This window comes from Neoarius graeffei, chromosome 11 (assembly GCF_027579695.1).
Source record: "Neoarius graeffei isolate fNeoGra1 chromosome 11, fNeoGra1.pri, whole genome shotgun sequence".
Lineage (NCBI taxonomy): Eukaryota > Metazoa > Chordata > Actinopteri > Siluriformes > Ariidae > Neoarius > Neoarius graeffei.
In genome coordinates, this window is record NC_083579.1 from 5,625,774 (window position 1) to 5,647,109 (window position 21,336).

Below are 21,336 nucleotides of genomic sequence, written 5' to 3' on the forward strand. Positions count from 1 at the left end.
TAGGAGACTAAGATGCCCACTGCACTTTTCAATGTGTTTCAGACAGTGTGTTGTTCCTGCAAAATAAGTACAAGTTAAATGTTCTCAGGTATATGTTCTCAAGTTTACAAAGAACAAATTGATATTAGTGTTAGCACTGAAATGTATGTGCAGTCTGCAGTGCAAGTTTTAAGTTTTCATAAAACAATTTGATTCTGCTTGTTAAGCAGCACTGATGTGTCCATGCTTACAGAAAAGGGAATTTTCTGTGTGTTGTCATGAAGCAACTCTTGGTTTTGCCAGCAGTGGAATAGAGACAAATACATGTCTGGCAAGAGTGTGTAGTTATGTATGTGAAATGTAATTTTACAGTGGTCAATAAATTCTGATTTTCTTCAGTGACACAGATATCGTGATGTGGTTGAAATTTCTTGCAATATATCGATTATCGCAGAATCGCTGTACCGTGATATTATCGTTATCGTGGGCAAAATATCGCCATAGTATCGTATCGTGAGGTATCTGGTGATACCCAGCCCTAGTGAATATTAGGGCTGGACAAGATGTACAAGTAACATTCATGCATCCTCATGGTCCCTCTCAGACTTACAGCTGGCCCAGGAGAGAGGATAACCGTCGGGTCCCTCTGGTGCACGTCAGGGCTGAACGATATGGACAAAATTTCATATCTCGATATTCATGCCAGATATCTCGATATGACTACAGGTTCAGTGAAAACCAAGCATTTTTCAGAAAAATACAAAAAAAAAAAAGTGGAAAGTGCAGTTTTATTTTTAAGAACTCACTGCCAATCAACATTAACATAAATTACGAATAAATAAATTACAAATAAACATTTCACTGCAGCTCTGCTTTAACAATAAATAACGCATGCAGCAGCTGGTGCAACATTGAAAGTGCAACATCTGATATTCTTCAAAAGATCACAGAACTGTATGCATTAGGGCTGTAACAATATGCGTATCGAAATCGCGATACGCGGAGCCACGATCCGTATCGCGATACAAGAAGGCAGAATCGCGGTACACCCTTTCAAACTTCTCCTCAGCCCAAAAACAGAGGCGCTTCCAAACTTCAATTTATGAATACTTTTTATTTAAATTACATTTTAAACTTACTTAAATTACTTTTTTTTTTTATATCTATTAGTAAGTCGTTTTTTCGCCGACCTGCGACAATATTCTGCGAGTCACGCAACGTCCACACTCGCCACTGGCAGAGCATTCGTTTCTTTTAAGCGGTCGCCATTCTGGTTGCGACGCGGGGAGCGAATCTAAACAAGCAGCTCATTGGCTGGCTAGGTGTGCCACAAGCCAATCACAATCACTTGACCGGAAAGGCATGCAGTGTTGCCAGATTGGGCGGGTTTAGGTGCTTTTTGGCTGGTTTTGAACATATTTTGGGGTGGAAAACGTTAGCAATATCTGGCAACACTGAAGGCATGTCTGCTTGGGCGGAAGCCTTCTGCGGCAGTTACATTGACACGCGAGCAACGTTTCACCATAAAAATTCTGTAATTTCCATCTGTTTTCCGCGATCACAGAAAATCATTGGCCCTATGAGAGTGAGACAGTGAGAGAGCCACCCCCCCCCCAAAAAAATCTTAACGGATTTACACGATTTGGAAAAAATGACACTTTCAGAACCGAAAAAAACAGAGCTTCCGGCTCAACAGTATTATTTTGAGAAATAAAACAATCTTTGGATATACATTTGTTCATTTTTGCATACATATTACTCATTCTCTGCAGTGGTCTGAATTATTTGTTATTAAATAGTTAAAGTAAGTAAGTAAATGTTAATAAGTCAAATTTACTACTTTAAAAAAAAACATTTAAAAAAAAATTGTGGGCGTATCGAATCGTGGGTCAAAAATCGCAATACGAATCGAATTGTGAGTTGGGTGTATCGTTACAGCCCTAGTATGCATTTATATGCATTATAACTCATTAGAGAGTTTCGGAACGGCCACTTGATTAAAATGTGTTCGGGATGGTATTCTATAACGCTGTCCAGCGTCCGAACCATTTTTTTAAAGCCCTCTTTCGAGACTGTGTACACAGGTACCGTGTCTTTTGCAGTGTGGTATGTTATAGCGTCTAATTTCTGTCTGGTGGACGTCGACTCGTACGGTGTAACGCTACTGAACGCATCAGCAATCAAACTTTGCTTTGGCTTATTCTGGGATGACTGAGAAGTCCCCGGTGTTTCTCTCACTGTCGTAGACTCTTCGTGCAGCACGCGACGGTGTTGTTTCAGGTGGCGAAACATGTTTGTTGTGCTACCTTGCTTCGTCGCAATTTTTGCTAAGCACGACCTGCACAACACCTCACTCTGGTTAACATCGTCCTTTTCGAATCCAAAACACCTCCAAACAATGGAGAATGATTTGTGTTTTGGCACCAAGTCAGATTCTGCGCCGCCACCGGCCGCATTATCTTCCGCACTCGTTTTCTTTCTCTCTTTAATTTCCCCGCTGTGTCTGTAGTGTGCACGCCCGTCGGTCTCCGTCTCCCTCACTCCCGCCCTCATATGTTTGTCATTGGTTGGCTTCAGCTGTCAATCCACAGCAAGCATGAAATAAGGTTTATGGTTGGCTGGCCTTAGCGGTGCATTCAAGTGCAATCGTAAAAATGTTTGTTGTGACTGCCAGAGCTGTACATGCAGGGCGAGCGCGGGGAGGGGAAAGCTATATCGTCTATATCGTTGCTTTTTCAATATTAATATCTTGAATGTTCATATCTAGATATAGATAATAGGGCTGTGCAATTAATCAAATTTTGATCACGATTTCGATTTGTGTGTCAAACGATCTCAAAATTCATATAATCGAGTTGAAACGATTATTTTGCCATTTGTCGGGGACGCGCACACGCAATACATTTCCTTCCCGCGGGCCCATACGCAGACTTGCCGACAACACTGACGCGGCGGAAGCAGTGTGTGTGTCTCTATGGCTCTCCACTCACGCAGCTGAACGGAGGAGAGATTGTGAATTGTTTGGCGCGAGGTAGGCTCGCAAGATGACAGGAGGGCAGAATCGGTTGGTTGACGAAAAACGTCTGTAATATGGGATCACTTTGGATTCGAAGAAGCCGACGTGGAACAGAAGCGCATCGTGTGGAAGATTTGCAATAAGGTAGTATCTGCGCCTCTTGGCAACACTACAAACCTCTTCAGCCACCTGAAACTGAGCCATAAAAGTTATCCACGACGCAACAAAAAACAAACGATGATAAAGCCGATGCCGCCACAACCAGCAAGACAATGCAGCCATCCATTTCAGCCACTCTCTACAATGCCACGAGTTCGGAGAGGCACAACGCACTCACAGTATCCATCAGATATTATTTAGCCAAAGACATGCAGCCTATGTACATTTGTTTTTCTCTGTCTTATGTCAAAATTGTATTTTTATTTTGTTTTATACATCACAAACTTAAGTTTTTCTAGACTATATTTTCAGTTTGAAAGAAAGGTGAACGTAAATGATCAATGACAAAGAGGGTTTTTTTTGTTTTAAAGAGAAATGCTGAATAAATGCATTGTTTCAAAAAATCGTTTGAATAATCGTGATATCAGCCATTCCAAGGTGACTTCCGTGACGAAAGCTACTCAAATTTGGTTGAAGTCAATCTATGGCCCATAAATTCCATTACAAATTTAAAATGTTATGCATTTATTTCATGGACATTATACAGCTCCTTAGTATAGCCAACATTTTTTTCATTTCTAACTACATTTTCATACCAAAAAAAAAAAAAAAAAAAAAAAAAAAAGGGAGGAAAATGTGACTTCCGTGACAGCTACATCCTCAAAAATATTGACTGAAGAAATGTTTTATCCAGTTCGTAGCCTTCTGGGAGAGATGTACCATTTGTCTCTCACAGTATACCAGGGGGAAGTCTAGAGATTCCTAAATTAAGCAAGCCATCATAAATTAGTAAATTGCTGACCTTGGAGAGCACTGGAAGTCTGTGACTTCCGTGACCGAAAAAATGTGACTTCCGTGACGAGTACCTCCACCAGTATGAAACAAACTGCAAAAGTTATCTATTTATTATTATTTATTTTTAAACTCCTACATAATGCACAGAATAAAGTGGTCCTTAGTTCAACTTGGTGAACAAAGTTTTCCAAAATGTTATCAGATGCAGATCCTTCGGTTTGAATGCAAGATAAAATGTCTTTATTCAAAGTGCACATAAGGTCACTTCTACAGGTTAAATATGCTTGTGACTACTTCAGATGAACAGTTTTGATTTCTGGCCTGTTCAGAGCTAGGCTTTTGGCTTCCTCAAGGCTGCTGGCTGGAAAGGAAAGTTGGCCCCTATTGTTAACTACGTCTGGGTTTGGCATGAAAAAATGACTATGATGTGTAGGTTAGCTTGGAATGGCTCATTTCAATATTGACTGAAATAATCGAGCAGCCCTAATAGATACGATAACGATATATCGTTCAGCCCTAGTGCACGTCATGAAAATCATTGATGCCCCACTTACACCAACTGGCCGGCAGTATAAACTTCCATCTGATGTGGAAAAGCAAATCAATACACTGTTTAAGCTCTTCAAATAAAGTATTTTTAAGGTTATTTTTCCTACACTGCAAGTTTATAATTGTACATGCCTTAAAACAGCGTTTCTGTCTATCGTAAAGCTTGATACCTTAATTTATAGTTTGGTTTAGGGTACCAACTTCATATTTTGTGCATTTGCTACTCGGAACAAGCTCTTTCCAGGGGTCTAATTGTTTTTATGGTAGACCTTGTCATACGCACTCGGTAATATGCATTTGAATTATAGGCGCAAAATTTTTTCTTTAATTTTTAAAGCCGAATAAATCAGAAAGTTTGATTTCTTTTGAACGCATACCTAGTTGCCTAAAGAGTACTAACACGAGTAATAAATAAGAAAATTTGAAAGAGCTGGTGTGCTTCAATGTGGAGATACAGTACGGGGCATCAAAGCACCTTTTTTTATGATTTTCAGCAAGCCATAACTTGGCAAATATTGAACTATGAACTTTCTATTATAGTATTTAAAGGCGTCTGGCATTGAAGAACAATCCTTGAGAATTTCATCCATCTTGCATGAATAGTTTAAAAGTAATGACTTACGGAAGTTAGGTCCATTTTCTGTAGTACGCATTTCAACAGTGAAATGGGGCCACGCCCCTTTTTTCAGCCCCTACATCTGAAACTAATGAAGGTACGAGGCTAAAATTTTGTACACTGTTTATTGTGCACACTGACGATATTTCCAGAAAGTATGAAGCAAATCTGAGATGGTCCGTGGCGAGGCCTCTGGTGATTTCACCCTTATGTTGATTGATCATGTGTTTTCGAACCATAGCTGATCCCGAAGGCCATAAATTAATGGAAAATCAATAAGATCAGCCGATTTTCGTGGAATCTACCGAGACGGATCCGGAAGAATTGTGCGACATCACACCTGTAACAGCTCAGGTATCAGTTTGGTTCCCGTGTGCAGCAGCGGTTTGACCAGTCTCCATACGGAATCACGTTTTAGAGGAGAATTCTGACGGGTTTTTAAAAAAAAAAAAAAAAAAAAAAAAAAAAAAAAAACACACCTCAATCAGTTTAATCGATTTTGGATCGATTTCATTTTAATTTCGCACTATTGATTCACAGGGTATGAGATCGAGGGTTTTTTTTTTTCCACAACACAATCTCGTGTGTTGTGTGATTTTCCTCCCTCAGCCGTCTCGTGCGTGATGACACAGCTGCGCAGTCGTACGTCGTGACGTTCAAGCACGCACACAAAATGGCTGAGGCAGGGAAAACACCGCTCGGCAAGCCGTCTCAAATGAAACCTGACGTGTGGAATCATTTCAAATTTAAAACGACAAAGGACGAAGAGCTTGATAAAACCAAGGTAGTTTGCAAGATATGCCAAGCAGAGCTCAGTTATCGTAGGAATACTACAAACCTCAGAAACCACCTGACAAGGTACCGCACTACGCTAACCTTAGCGTCCGACAACAAGCCGCCCGGAACAAAACAAAAGAAACTGGAGGACCTGCTAGCGTTACCATCAGAGTCTCCGCAGGCCATAAAGATAACAGAGGCCATCGCAACTTTTGTTTGCAGAGATTTACGCCCATACTCTGTAGTGGAAAATGAAGGATTCAGGCAGCTCATTCAGGTACTCGAACCACACTACGTTATGGTGCAACGTAAACACCTGACTGAAACTGTGATACCCATGATGTATACATCTGTGAAAGACGCGATACGAATGAAAACGCAGTCAGCAAACAGAGTCGCCATCACGTGTGACACCTGGACATCGCCGTCAACGTAGTCCTACTTAACAGTGACAGTTTAAGTTTACTGTCTTCGTTTTGTTAATACTTTCGTTAATATTTTGTTAATATTTTTTCATTTAATACAATTTGCTGCAACATTCATTTGCACTTTAATTACAGGAAGATAAGAGTTTTGTTTACAGTTACGTGTGAACTGTCAAATTTACAAAATAAAGACGTGTATTTTGCAACGTATTGTATGGAGATATTTTCATTATTTAAGAGCAGAATGAATTGATTCAGATCCAATCGAATCGTGATTAATCAATTTAAAACCCTAAGAATCGAAATCGAATCGATCTAGGAAATTGACCGATACCCAGCCCTATTTAACCTCCTAAGGCCCAAGCTGTTTTTTTTACATGCATTTTTTATTTCTTTTTGCTATTTGGGCTTATTAGAACCTGATTAGAATAAAAACTAAGCATCATCTTTTGATAAGATGTACTTTAAGAGAAAAAGTATGTCCACATATGTGGATTCTTGTTCCGAATTTCCATAAAAGTGCTGTCCACGCATGTGACCGCTAGGCCCTAGGAGGTTAAAGGCGTCTGGCATTGAAGAACAATCCTTGAGAATTTCAGGCATCTTGCATGAACAGTTTAAAAGTAATGACTTACGGAAATTAGGTCCGTTTTCTGTAGCACGCGTTTCAGTGAAATTGGGGCCACGCCCCTTTTTCCAGCCCCTATATCTGAAACTAATGAAGGTACGAGCCTAAAATTTTGTACACTGTTTATTGGGCACACTGACGATATTTCCAGAAAGTATGAAGCAAATCTGAGATGGTCCGTGACGAGGCCTCTGGTGATTTCACCCTTATGTTGATTGATCATGTGTTTTCGAACCATAGCTGATCCCGAAGGCCATAAATTAATGGAAAAATCAATAAGATCAGCCGATTTTCGTGGAATCTGCCGAGACGGATCCGGAAGATCCCGAAGCATTGTGCGACATCACACCCGTAACAGCTCAGGTATCAGTTTGGTTCCCGTGTGCAGCAGCGGTTCGACCCGTCTCCATACGGAATCACGTTTCAGAGGAGAATTCTGATGGTGATTGGGATTCTTATATGCCGGATGAAGGGGCAGATGATTCTCTTTTCGAGCCCCCAAGACGAGAAACAGGTGCCGGTTCACAAGAGTCTTCCATTGTAGCGCGCACGAGATGGAGATACGGATAGATGTGCGCAACACAGTGGTTACTGTTCATCAGATTTTCCTGAACAAAGCTAAAAACAAATCGATTTTTGCAATCTGAGAGCATTTAACACGCTTCAGTTAATAACTCATGAAGATTGTGCACACGTGTGCATTTTTCTTCCTGTTAAAGTGCATCAGATATGAGAAGATCGGATCAGATGTCGCGAGCGTGTAAATGTTGCTCATAACCCAGTGCCTGGTGAACCGCGTGAGAGAGCGTGAAAGAGATAATCGGGGAAATCAAGCTGTCCAAATATCAGCTCAAACGTCATTTATTAAATCAGTAGGTTTGTTTTTTGCTCCAGTAATTCCCATGTGGTCGCTCTGGTGCTGATGAATCAGATTTTTTTTTATATCATTTGCAAGCGACATAATCTGCCCGCTTCGTTTGCGCAAACCCCACCCACTGTCGCTTCAGATTAGTGCCGTTTCTCAGAAATTTGTGAACTTATGTCTATGGAATCAATTTTGTGCCAAAACGTTTATACAATACTTTTGAAATATCAAACAAAAATGACAAATCAAAATACAAAAAAAAGTCAATTTTAGACTGGCAAACAAATTCGTGTAATTGTGCAAAATATCAGTCTGTTACTCTTCAGAAACCTTTTATTTTTGTCCCGCGTCTTTCTCAGTTTTGTTTGACGTAATTTATTTTGGTTGCGATTCCAGCTCTCGTTTGCGCTCCCTGACTTTTTGCTTGCAGTTTTGGCACAAACTTCACGTGTGGGCGGGCTGTCCAGGAATGCATTCCCATTGGCTAACTTGTGTTTGACTGACAGCTACGCTCAGCCATTCCCTACTCGGATTCTGGCGGACTGTTTGACGAGTGACCGATCCATTGACGGTAAACAAGGATCGAGTGGACTTCAGTGGCGACTATGATATTGAATTAATTCAACAAAAGCACGATTCGCACGGGATAAGTATTACCTATGGACCTCTGGTAATTCGCAATTACCCCCGCACCTCTGTTATTGTGTGGCGCATTCGGACGGGATAAGCAAAAGTCTGTAATTCACTGAATTTACAGACATTGTGACCGGATGTGTCGTAAGTTCACAGCATCCTGTTTTGTCTTGTAGACAGTAGAGATGGGATTTATGGCTCTTTGATGCAGTGGCGCCTCCAGAAATATTTCATAGGGGTGGCCAGATGGGGACACTTAAAATCTTGGGGTGGCACACCAAAACTCAAAGCCATAATTTCAGGATATCATTATACTGTTGTAGTAAACCGGCCAGTAGAAAACTATCAGAAAGACTTAAGGAAATGCCTACTGATATACTTTGGTTTATTGTGTTATAATGTTACTAATGATCTAATCAGGGGCTTCAAAGTTTGGGAGAATAGCAGGGTACAAATAATTTACAGCAGGGTGCAAAATGGTAAAATGTCTGCGGTCGGTCGGTAGGTAGGTAGGTGGGTAGGTAGGTAGAGATATGCAAGTACGAATTTTTCATGGGACGGGATGGTTTGGAACAGGTCATCTAAAATTGGGATAACATTTACCCGGGACGGGTATTTGAGGCGGGTCGTCTAGCTTAAGCTTGATTAGCGTTGTTACGCACGCCAGTGTTTCCCACAGAAATTTTGGAGACTATGGGGGAGGTGCGGGGGTTGTTTAAAATTGAGTGATATGTTAAATATTAAGTTATTACTGAAAAACTATTGATTAAAAAAACAGACACTGAGAAATGGTCCTATAAACAACTTTACCAATATAAAAGATTAGCAGGACTACAAAAATGCAGAAAAATAGGCTTTACTTATCCAAATGCACCTGTTGGTTCAAAAGTTAAAGTGCAGAGAACCTCACAGCACAACATGAAGTTACCTTAAAATATAATATAAATGCCTCAGCTTTCATGTAAGGAAAAAAAAACCCAAAAAAAAAAAAAAAAAAAAAATTAATACTAGTACTGTGTGCAGGCAGTCTCTCCTGAAGACTAAATTAAACAATAATTATAAACTAATAAAATAAATGGCTCAGGCTTCATAGAAGAAAAAAAACTATTTGAACAGAATCTCACAGTATGATGCTGAAGCTGCCTAAACAATGGAAAATAAAATACCATTTTGGCAAAAATGTTGGCATCCATTAATTTCTTGTATTAAGTAAAAAATAAAGTGCACACAGTCCTTCACTGTAAACATAACACACTTCCAGTAACAGAATTTAAGCCTATATAAACAAACACTGACTCGCACATGCAGTGTTGCCAGATACTACTGACGTTTTCCAGCCCAAAATATGTTCAAAACCCGCCAAAATGCACTTAAAACCGCCCAATCTGGCAACACTGCGCACATGCTGCTTCTCTCGAACATAGGAAGCAATGCGGAAGGTAGTTTGTCGACGTCACCTCAAGACAACGCCAACGATTGGTCAAATTTGCGGGAAAGTTGCGGTGATTGGATATAATTGCAACACCGCCCTGAATTCGCGGGGATTGGTTGAATTTGCGTTGAAGTTGTAAATCGCAACATCGCGAAATCCTGGAGGGTCTGATTAGAACACTGAATATGCACTACACGATAATTATTAGCAATGGGAAACTGCATTGCAAGCCCGCGATGTGCAAATGTGAATTCCGCTAGATGTTGAACATCCCGTAATGATAACATGGACGCTGTCTTTCCGAGTCAAACAATCCCAAATTGTGATGGAATTTCATCGTAATATGAATGAACAAACATCGTTTTTCACGCAAGTTGACATATTTGGGTAGTTGCCCGATCAGGCAAGCATTTGTGAGAGTCTGGTTGTCCGAATCTAATGAATGGTTGCCCCGGGCAACCAGGCTACTGTTAATTTCAAGCCCTGGTATACATGGTACAGAACCCCAAGCTGAAGTTTGGTACCAAGTGGCTATGATTTGTGGCTGCTGGGGGGGGGGGGGGGTTTTCCAATATCGGATACCACTATCGAGTGCTATAAAGGGTCACGTGGTTGGAAAAGAATTTACAAGAAACATTGAATTGAACTAATAGTCAGTCAATAAACGCAACAAGAAACCTTATCTAAAGTTGACGTGCTAAAACAATATATTCCGAACTAAAGTCCGAGAACTTTGGGGCAGGACGAGACCCGAGTCCCTGTTGGTTAGCGTGTCGCTCTCGCTCATGCGCACACCTCAGCAGCTGCTCTTGAGAAACGAGTACACTGCTCTTATCCCATGCTACAGCACGTTATACCGTCGTCACACTTCCCTTACGCTCTTTTATCCAGTAACTTCAGACTCACTGATCTACTCAACATTACAGTCTTGACAAGGAACCTGGTACACGACGCCCATGTCTCGCTCTCTTTTGGAATGTCTTGGTGTTGATAAGATCTGCTTCAGAGTTTGGACTTGTTTAACGCTGACTGAATACGCACCGGATCCTCAGTCAGATCTTTAACGGCGGGTGAAGCGGGGAATCTTTTCCATTCCCGCGTTTGTGGTACTTTGCGTTTCCCCTTGTAAATAAAATTCTTTAGGTATCCACCATGCGTGTCCTTTAACATGATGAAGCCCATAGAAGAGCTCCTGGAGCGCAAACTGATCAAAAAATTCATTCGGACACCTTTCTGTTTTAGCCAGCGTGAACTTTTTCAGCAGTTTGTGCTACAGGAGTTCTTCTGGATTGGACCATATGGGCTTGCTTTCGTGCCCCAATGGAGCCTTCAACACCCATTTTCCGGTTGTCCTTTGGATGCTTGACCACTTTTGGTAGGTATGAGCCGCTGCACATCAGGAATACCCGCCCCACACACAAGCTGTGCCTTTTTTTTTTGGGAGATGCTCAGACCCAGTCATCTCACCATCACAAAGGTGCTCAGATCTTTACCTGCTTCCAACACATGAACTTCAAGAATATGACTCATTGGTGTGTGTATATATGTAATTTATGCGCTGCCTAAAAGTGGAAGAACGCCATGACCAAAAGGCTAGAGAAACACCTTTGGGACCAAAAGGTCGCTGGTTCAATTCCCTAGACCAGCAGGACTGGCTCAAGTGCGCTTCAGCAAGGCGCCTAACCCCAAACTGCTCCAGCAAGAGTGATGGCATACCTTGTGTCTGATTAGCCGGGGGAAATAGATGTGATTTTCAGTTTGGGCAAGAACCCAGCCGGAACTAACCCAAGCCTAAAAGTGGATCTCAAAACAAGTGTAAAACAAGTTTGTAAATAATGCCACTTTTTTTTTTAAAAGCTAATTAAAAGATGAGCGCTGGATAAAAACCCATCCCTTACGGAAATAGACATTTCATTGTCCGGTGGTCAAGTGTTTATGGGATACGTTGGCTTGCACTTACAATTGGGTTCCCTCTGGTGGTACACGGACATTGTACGGTCACAAAAGCCATCAAAAATCAGGTCGGTGCGTCACCATATTATCTTAAGAGTCCAGTCGCACAACACTGATAACTAACTACACCTATAACTCCAACTAGGACCACCACTGCGGCTGAATTTGGTTCCAGTCTGGAGCAGAAACAGCACAACTAGAATATCGGTTGGTCCTGACACTCGGGGAAATGAACGCATGCAACTTGGGAATATAGTCATGGAAGTCTTTTCCGAGTAGTCGCACGTTATTCCGGGCCATACTGTAGAGCTTGGACTTCAAAACAATCCATGTACGCACACTGGTGGTTGAGAAAGCGTATAGGATAGGTCACGGATTACGGAAATCTAATTAAAAAAAGGATACAATACACAGAGTGGTTACGAATTTTAATACGGATGTTTCGGTATATTACAGACGATGCATCATGGATTTAAAAAAAAAAAAGTCTAAAACGATTAAAATGTTTGGACTGACGAAGTTCATAATTAAAATACATGCATTTATAAGTTTCCTACTGACATCTTATGGAAAATAATCATATCCGTGAATAAAAGATCTGTGCTTCATTATATTTTTTATTTTCCGTGATTTCATGATGCAACAAGAATGTTAAAGACGCCCGGGGAAAAACGTCACGTGCTCAGACGACGTCACATGTAAACAATTACCTGATCGGTCAGAATGTTTTATCGGAGCAGATTTTTCCAGGCCTGGAAATCTCCGCATCTCGGAAACACGGATAAACCCAGGTCTGGGCTACAGGGATCGTTATCGGCCTGGTGTGAGCGCCGAACACAAACTGCAGGGAACGGATTTATTTAGAGTTCTGGTTATGAGTATTGTGGGACCGGGCCTCGAGTCTGGAGCTCTGCTCCGATGGCTGTTTACGAGGCAGGGACGGAGAACGCCTGGGGTTTGTTCATGCAACCGAACTTTGCGTATTCATTCGGCGCTTTTCTTCCAGCGTGTATTTAAGACATTTAGGTGAAACTATCGAACAACGTTCCTGTTATTACTGATGAAGTGCATAAACTACTGGATATAAACCTGCAACACCTCCGGACCAATCACAGGACGGCGTATAAACATCGACATCATGACTTAAAGCAACACTGATAACTGATCGTACTAAAGGAGGTTCTGGAGCGTACCGTGAGGCCGGCGACGAGGGCGATGATGTTGGAGATGGCGTACTCTATGGTGGAGGTGTGCCTGCTCACTTTGACGTCGCGCAGCACGGTACCGTGCACCAGCGCCCCCAGTAGGAAGTTCAAGTGACCCACCAGGACCAGGCCCAAACCCATCTTCATCAGGACCTTGGCGTCCTTCAGGCTCCGACAACACATACCTGATGGAGGGGGGGGAAACAGAATGCATTAATAATGCTTTAAATAGACAAAAATAAGCACGTGTCAGTTTTACGCGCGTGTAGGACGACAGCGAGGATTAGATTTTACTAGATGAGGCACTGATCCAATACTCAGTACCACTCTCAGCCCCAAAAAAATAAATAAATTGGATTTGGATGTTGTGTGTAAAACACTTGATTTTATTTTTTTTCCTTTTCCTCCACCTTTGTTAGGCTTGAATTTATTATATTTATACTGTATATTTACAACATACTTTTGCATGAAAGAATAATTAAGTGTCAGTTTAAAAAAAAAAAGGTTTTATAAAGCTTTTGAATGGATATCAGCATCAGCTGAAAATCAGGAAAAAAAAAAGCGCAGCATTCTGCCATCTTTAACTTTAAAATTTAACTCAAATCAGACAGATTGCTAAACAAAGTGAAAAAGAGTGCGCAATCTTCCTCCTTACCTTTCTTAAAAAAAAGTTTAATTTGGTTTCAGAGGTATACATTACACATACACCAGGGATCCTAGCAGTAATTGAAAAAAAATAGAGGAATGTAAGAAACTATCACCGGGTGGCACGGTGGTGTAGGCTAGTGGTTAGCGCTGTCGCCTCACAGCAAGAAGGTCCGGGTTCGAGCCCCGTGGCCGGCGAGGGCCTTTCTGTGTGGAGTTTGCATGTTCTCCCCGTGTCCGCGTGGGTTTCCTCCGGGTGCTCCGGTTTCCCCCACAGTCCAAAGACATGCAGGTTAGGTTAACTGGTGACTCTAAATTGACCGTAGGTGTGAATGCGAGTGTGAATGGTTGTCTGTGTCTATGTGTCAGCCCTGTGATGACCTGGCGACTTGTCCAGGGTGTACCCCGCCTTTCGCCCGTAGTCAGCTGGGATAGGATCCAGCTCGCCTGCGACCCTGTAGAAGGATAAAGCGGCTAGAGATAATGAGATGAGAAACTATCAGCAGGGGTCAAGGGGGCTGCCTGAAGCTGTTGAGATTTTAACATTTAAAGATGCTATAGAACACATTTTTTACATAGATTTAACATAGAAAAGCAACAGAATTTAACCATAATGTGTATCTATTTGATGCCATATTTTGTAATCAATGACATAAGTGGCAAAAAAAAAAAATTTATAAAAATTAGACGAAAATGTAGCTTTGAAGAATATACTTGCCTAAATATTCCACTCATTTTGTTAGAACAATAGCATCCATAGTTCATCTCATTTGTTTATTTTTTTTGTTTCGAGTTAATGTCAATACTAGTCTAATATAAGCCACATTCATTTTTCAAAAATCATGAATATGAGCAGAAATCAATGATTCAGTAATATTAGATATATACATATGTACAGCAAATACTGGAGATATTTGATTTAAACCTCTCTCTTTTTGAAAGGTTTCACTGCAAAGGAATGTAATGCTCTTTTCTGGGGTGCATTCTGTCTTTCCTCCAGTTTTCTCTGCTTTTGTTTCTCTGATCTTTCCTTCTGCTTTTTTGATGTTCCTGCAGTGCTCGGAATTAAGTTCAACGCATTAGAAACAAAAGCACGAACGGAGTTAAAACACATTTTCTAGCAAATGGGCACAGCCAAATTGTTTTCTTGTTCTATCGCGTACAGTCTCGCGGTCAGTGTTGCCAGATACTCCTGACGTTTTCCAGCCCAAAATATGTTCAAAACCCACCAAAATGCACTTGAAACCCCCCAACTGGGCAGAGAATCGCGCAATCTGGCAACACTGCTCGCGGCATTTACATCAATTTAACTTCTGAGTGTTCCCGAATGTCAACGAGAACAAACGAAGCTGACGAAAACGTCGCTAAACAAGCAAACCAAATCAGAACGTATTCTGCTGGTCATTTTACTTAAACATGTTTTTAATGGATATACAAGATTTTATTTAAAAAAAAAAAAAAACCCACCACCTTTCGCTAGAAAATAGCAGAATTCCGCTAAATAGCGGACGTCTGGGATCCCTGATACACACAGTTCCCCCCCCCAAAGTGTTTTTGCGTGTCGGGCCCGATACACTCGCTCTGCCTGCCGATACGCTCAGTCGCTTGAATTAAATTCCGATACGCTTAGATTTATACCGATACGTTAAATTTCCTACCCACAAGTAACTAGATACATAGGAGAGCAAATAACAGAACCATTTACATACTGATTGATATTTGTGTTAAACAAGCCGTCTTTGTGTTGATTCTGTCAAACTAATATATGTCCGCGTGGTATGATGTAAGCAAACTAATCTGTTGGCTGCGTCAAGATCACGCGTTCAAACCGTCCAATAAAAACATCGAAAGAAAACAGACATCCTGGAATTTTCCGTTTCATTCTAAGCGATCTCATTGGCTGCCGATGTCGTCCCGCACCAGACGGACACAGACGACTGATTTTAATCACAAAAAAGTTTGACCGAGTCTATTATCATTATGGCTTCGATCAAAGATTGGTTGACTAAACGTGAGCGATGGCGCACAAAACCAGACAACTGTCACGACAACGAAAACGTCGTCCATTTTGATCACGGCGACTGGCTTGAAAAGCACTCGCTGGACAATTTGATCCACATCAGCATGGATGACGGCGAGACGGACTATGAGAGGGTCGCCCAACATTGGGCCAAGCAAATGCCTAGGAGGATTAATCTGCTTTAAAAAAAAAAAAAGTAGAAAACTCAATTCATTAGTTTGGGTTTGCAGAAATATTACGTGCTTATAAACACTCTCACGAAGTGAAGTTGTCCAAATATAGCATCGTTCCAAATAATAATCATAAGCATTTTTGGCAGCGTGATGTCACTGGGATCCGTTTAACAAAAGGCGGCTCCGGATTATTCTTTTGTTAAAGGCTCACCGTGACATCGCACTGACGAATACGCTTATCGTTATTATTCAAAATTAGATTACATACATAAACACATTCCCTTCATGAATGTGTTTAAGTGTCAAATGTAGCATTTCTGCAAACTTAAATGTATGAATTAAGTTCTCTTTTCCTTTAAATAATGTTTTAATCTTCATCTAGTCCATTTAATAAAGTGCCAAAATTTAAACTTTATAATATGCAGTTGCCTTTCTTTTCTTTTCAGTGCATCTTAGTTATACATGTATTACAGTAATTGCATCAGAAACATTCTAAATCATTACAGTTATAGTAACACAGCAACTTATTTTAATGTGGCAGGTTTTCGGTTCAGATCCCTTTGTGATCAACAGGAGGTCATGATGATCGAGTCTCTTCATTGGGTTGCATAAGACGGAGCAAACCACTGTTCATATTTTCACGCGCATTTTTGTGACAGCACGACTTGATCACAGGTAATTAAGGGATCCCCGTAGATCTTCAATCGATCATAGACCTCAGTAATCTATAACACAACAGTTTAACTTGCATGTTGAACTTTAAGGTGAAATTTCAAATGTGTTTACATTAATACTATTTAGGTCAGAAATCATTGAAACACTGGTAAAATCGATCCTATAATCATCATGGATCTAAAACCTCTGAGACCCTGAAAATGCACCTGAGAGCATCCATTTTCAAAACATTTTCCGAGGGAACCACGCACCAGCACCCCTCTAGTTTTTTTTTTTAATGTAAAAGCAAGCAAATTAATCAAAATTTTGAAGCGGTTCAGTCAGCAGGAAAATACTGGGAATGACATCCTACAATACGGACCCCGGTTACGGACCTCTGGCGACTCACTCGCTCACAACAACAAACATAGTAGCAATTTTTGTCAACATTTATTTGCGCATTTCTCAGGAGAACAGCATTAATTTTACAGCATGGATAGCGATAACGACAGTGTTCACAGCGAAAGCGAGTTTTACTCCCCTGAGGAAGAAGAAATAAAAGAAAACATTTCAGGAGAAAGCTAAAAACCTCTAACTGTTGCTAACGCCGAGCAAAAACATGGCTGAATCCTGAATGACTCAATTTTGTATAAATAGGGGACTACATAGGCGGCAAAATGTAGTTTTTTTTCCCTGCCATGGAAGTGCACTTGTATACCGAGGAGGAAGCCATTTGCATTACAGCCGTGAATGAGGATTCAAAATGGCGGCTCGGCTCGGTTTTCCCTTTCGGGCGCTCTCGTTTTCTGTTAGAATTTGGTAAAGAAAAAAAAAAAAAAAAAAATTTACCAGCTTAAAAGGATAGTTCGGGATTTTTGACATGAATCTGTATGGCATCCCCATCAATAGTGTCGTGCAAACACACTGACTTACCCCCGACAGCAACCTGTGAGTCCAGTTCTTGTCCAGTTTTGGTCCAGACGAAAGTAGTCCGGCAAGTTTGTTGGGGTCACGAAAGTAAAACGTTTTTCGTCTCAAAACAGTACGTGTTCAAAAGAGTGATACATTTGCATCACAAAACCGTTGCCAAATAAAAAGTCAGACCTCGAAATTGCTTGGCACTATTTTCTCTCCCTCGGTATCACTGCGTGCTGTCATGTTGACATCTGCACAGGAATCAACACCTTTCCCATTGGCAGTGATTAGGAGTTCAGATCAGCGGCGCTAACGAGCTAATTTGAGAGCAAGAACAGCGACATTCATCACCTTCTATAACCTATACAATAATATATTTGTGAAAATGGTGCGCACTTGCGACTATCCAGGCTGTAGCAACGAAGATGTGGCTGAATCTCCGCACACATTTCACCGTCGTAGTCAGACATGTTGTCGCTAACTTTGCTAGCAGTAAACAATGTAGTGATGTGTCGGTCGCGAACGATCCGGTTCAAAGAGCCGGCTCTTTGAAGTGAACGACGGGAGCCGGCTCTTCGGTGGGAGCAGAATTAGTTTTTTGTCCTTAGGTGCCTCAGAGAGAGAGAGAGACAGAGTTCAGCTCAGCTGAAGGATGATTGTCTATTTGACAGCCATGATCATTGTTTTGTTGCCGTGAATTCCTAAAGCTCATGATATAAATTGTCGCTCATAAATTGACAGGTTCGGTCGGCAACCGCCTTGGCATGGCCAGATTAATCTGCGGTATACAACGAGACAGCAGTCATAACAGGAGCAGATTTGCTGTTCCAGCGGCTTCTCATTACTGGTGGAGCAGAGTGCGGCACTTTTTTCTCTTTTTACATGCGCTCAAGGTGCCACGTATTTTGTTGCACATTGTTCTGTTTGTTAAAATAGTTTCCAACTTTGCTTCATAGTTTCTTAGGCCTGATTTATACTTCATAATTTATTTTGTGGCATTTTGTTCAAGGTCGAGTGTGAAATAAAGCCATAAAGGATAAACAGTTGATGTCTTCTGTGTATTTTATATTGGTAATATAACAGTTTTGCATTATGTTTGTGAGAAAATAATTTATTAACTGGTAAGTAAGTTTTATTTCTATAGCTAGAACATTGTTACACTGCTATATAGGGCTGTAACGATATGCGTATCGAAATCGCGATACGCAGAGCCACGATCCGTATCGCGATACAAGAAGGCAGAATCGCGGTACACCCTTTCAAACGTCTCCTCAGCCCAAAAACAGAGGCGCTTCCAAACTTCAATTTATGAATACTTTACTTTTTATTTAAATTACATTTTAAACTTACTTAAATTACTTTTATATCTATTAGTAAGTCGTTTTTTCGCCGACCTGCGACAATATTCTGCGAGTCACGCAACGTCCACACTCGCCACTGGCAGAGCATTCATTTCTTTTAAGCGGTCGCCATTCTGGTTGCGACGCGGGGAGCGAATCTGTAAACAAGCAGCTCATTGGCTGGCTAGGTGTGCCACAAGCCAATCACAATCACTTGACCGGAAAGGCATGCAGTGTTGCCAGATTGGGCAGGTTTAGGTGCTTTTTGGCTGGTTTTGAACACATTTTGGGGTGGAAAACGTTAGCAATATCTGGCAACACTGAAGGCATGTCTGCTTGGGCGGAAGCCTTCTGCGGCAGTTACATTTTGACACGCGAGCAATGTTTCACCATAAAAATTCCGTAATTTCCATCTGTTTTCCGCGATCACAGAAAATCATTGGCCCTATGAGAGTGAGACAGTGAGAGAGCCACCCCCCCCTAAAAAAAATCTTAACGGATTTACACGATTTGGAAAAATGACTTTCAGAACCGAAAAAACCAGAGCTTCCGGCTCAGCAGTATTATTTTGAGAAATAAAAATAATCTTTGGATATACATTTGTTCATTTTTGCATACATGTTACTCATTCTCTGCAGTGGTCTGAATTATTTGTTATTAACATTTACTTACATTAACTATTTAATAAGTCAAATTTACTACTTTAAAAAAACATTTTAAAAAAAATCGTGGGCGTATCGAATCGTGGGTCAAAAATCGCGATACGAATCGAATTGTGAGTATCGTTACAGCCCTACTGCTATACTTTACAAAGCTTTACAATGGCTACAAAAACAAATAAAATGGAAAATATCCTATTGATAAAATATAAATAATAATGTAATTAATTAACTAGTTAATTGCAGCAATTAAATCAAAAATAAAATCTCAGGAGCCGTTTGGGAGCCGAAAGAGCCGGCTCCTTATAGTAAGAAGAGCCAAAAGAGCCGAAATTCCCATCACTAAAACAATGAATGAAACAGTCGTGGCTGTCACCTGGCGGCAGCGCGCAGTGATAAGAAGGGAGAGAAAATAGTGCCAAGCGATTTCGAGGTCTGACTTTTTAATTTGGCAACGGTTTTGTGATGCAAATATATATCACTCTTTTGAACACATACTGTTTTGAGACGAAAAACGTTTTACTTTCGTGACCCCAACAAACTTGCCAGACTACTTTCGTCTGGACCAAAACTGGACTCACAGGATGCTGTCAGGGGTAAGTCTGTGTTTGCACGACACTATTGATAGGGATGCCATACAGATTCATGTCAAAAATCCCAAACTATCCTTTTAAGGTCGGTCCGTATGGTGAAATACTGTGACCTCGGCCCAGAGGGCCTCATTCAGTACTTTCAAGACCTCGGTCACGGTATTTCACCATACGGACCTCCCAGCTGGTAAATAACATTATACATACAGGACACTTTTTCCATGGAATAAAAACGTGTCTTTTTCCCTTCTAGTGGGTTTATTGACAGCATGTAATATATCGCTTATCTTCCGTGTATTATGCCGCTCTCCCCAACGGAGAACGAGCATGCGATATTGTTATAATATTACACCTTGTCAAGACAACACGAGGTCACATTTCAGAGCTCATGCGAAAATCCAATGACAAAACTTTTCTGCCGCGTATCGTATGTGCAACTCATTCCTCTGCCCGCCGGGAAAGAGAGAAGACGAGGATAATCCAGCGCTAGGTTTAAGCACTAAAGACAGAGACAGACACAGACAGACAGAACACCTGAAAGGCTACCAAAACTTCATTATATATCGCACATATTTACAAGGAGAAAAACATACCAATGGACATCAAAAAACTGGAAAAGAGACACGTCAGAGATGTAAAACTTGCACAATAGCGAGTGACTATGAAAGTTCGTAAACAAACATGGCCGCCAGGTTTGCTTCATTAAAAGCGGAAGATTGAGAGAATTTTGGCTGCCAGGTTGCTCCACTGTGCATAGCTAAAGATGTTGATTTTAAAAGTAAGTAAATTACACAGGGGGAAAATGTATAGATATGGCTTTCCTGCACTAACATTAGCCTGCGCCAACACTACACCAGAGCGAGGTGGTCACTGGACTGCCGCGCTAACAGCACCGAGTTGCAGGCAAGCTAGCGTTGGCCTTCGAGAAAGCGGATACCAAGAATGTGTGTATGTATCATAATAATAATAATGGCTTTTTTTTGTGGTCTATCAGATATATTCCAATCAGCTACTCATCCCCGACTCGTTCAGAATCACACTAGCTGAATGGAATATATCTGATAGACCACTCAACACCAGCCAATATTATTTAACTACATCAGTGTTTCCCAACCTTTCTTGAGCCACGGCACATTTTACATTCGAAAAATCCCACGGCACACCAAACAAAAATGTCACAAAAAGTATATATATAAAATGAAATATAATGATCATCTAGTCTCAATTTACTTACTCCGTGTGAAACCTGGGCCTGTTTAGCTAAACACAAAGCTGATATACTCGCGGGAATTGAAGAAAAACACACAT

General features: G+C 41.0%; 1 protein-coding gene across 1 annotated transcript in view; it reads right to left on the reverse strand.

Annotated features, from left to right (window-relative positions):
- The window catches only part of tmem54a (transmembrane protein 54a), a 60,928-nt gene that overhangs the window by 31,470 nt on the left and 8,122 nt on the right, over positions 1-21,336 (reverse strand). The window contains exon 2 of the mRNA XM_060933312.1: positions 13,021-13,217. Coding sequence (XP_060789295.1) covers positions 13,021-13,217 — 197 coding nt within the window. The remainder of the gene's footprint in view (positions 1-13,020; positions 13,218-21,336) is intronic.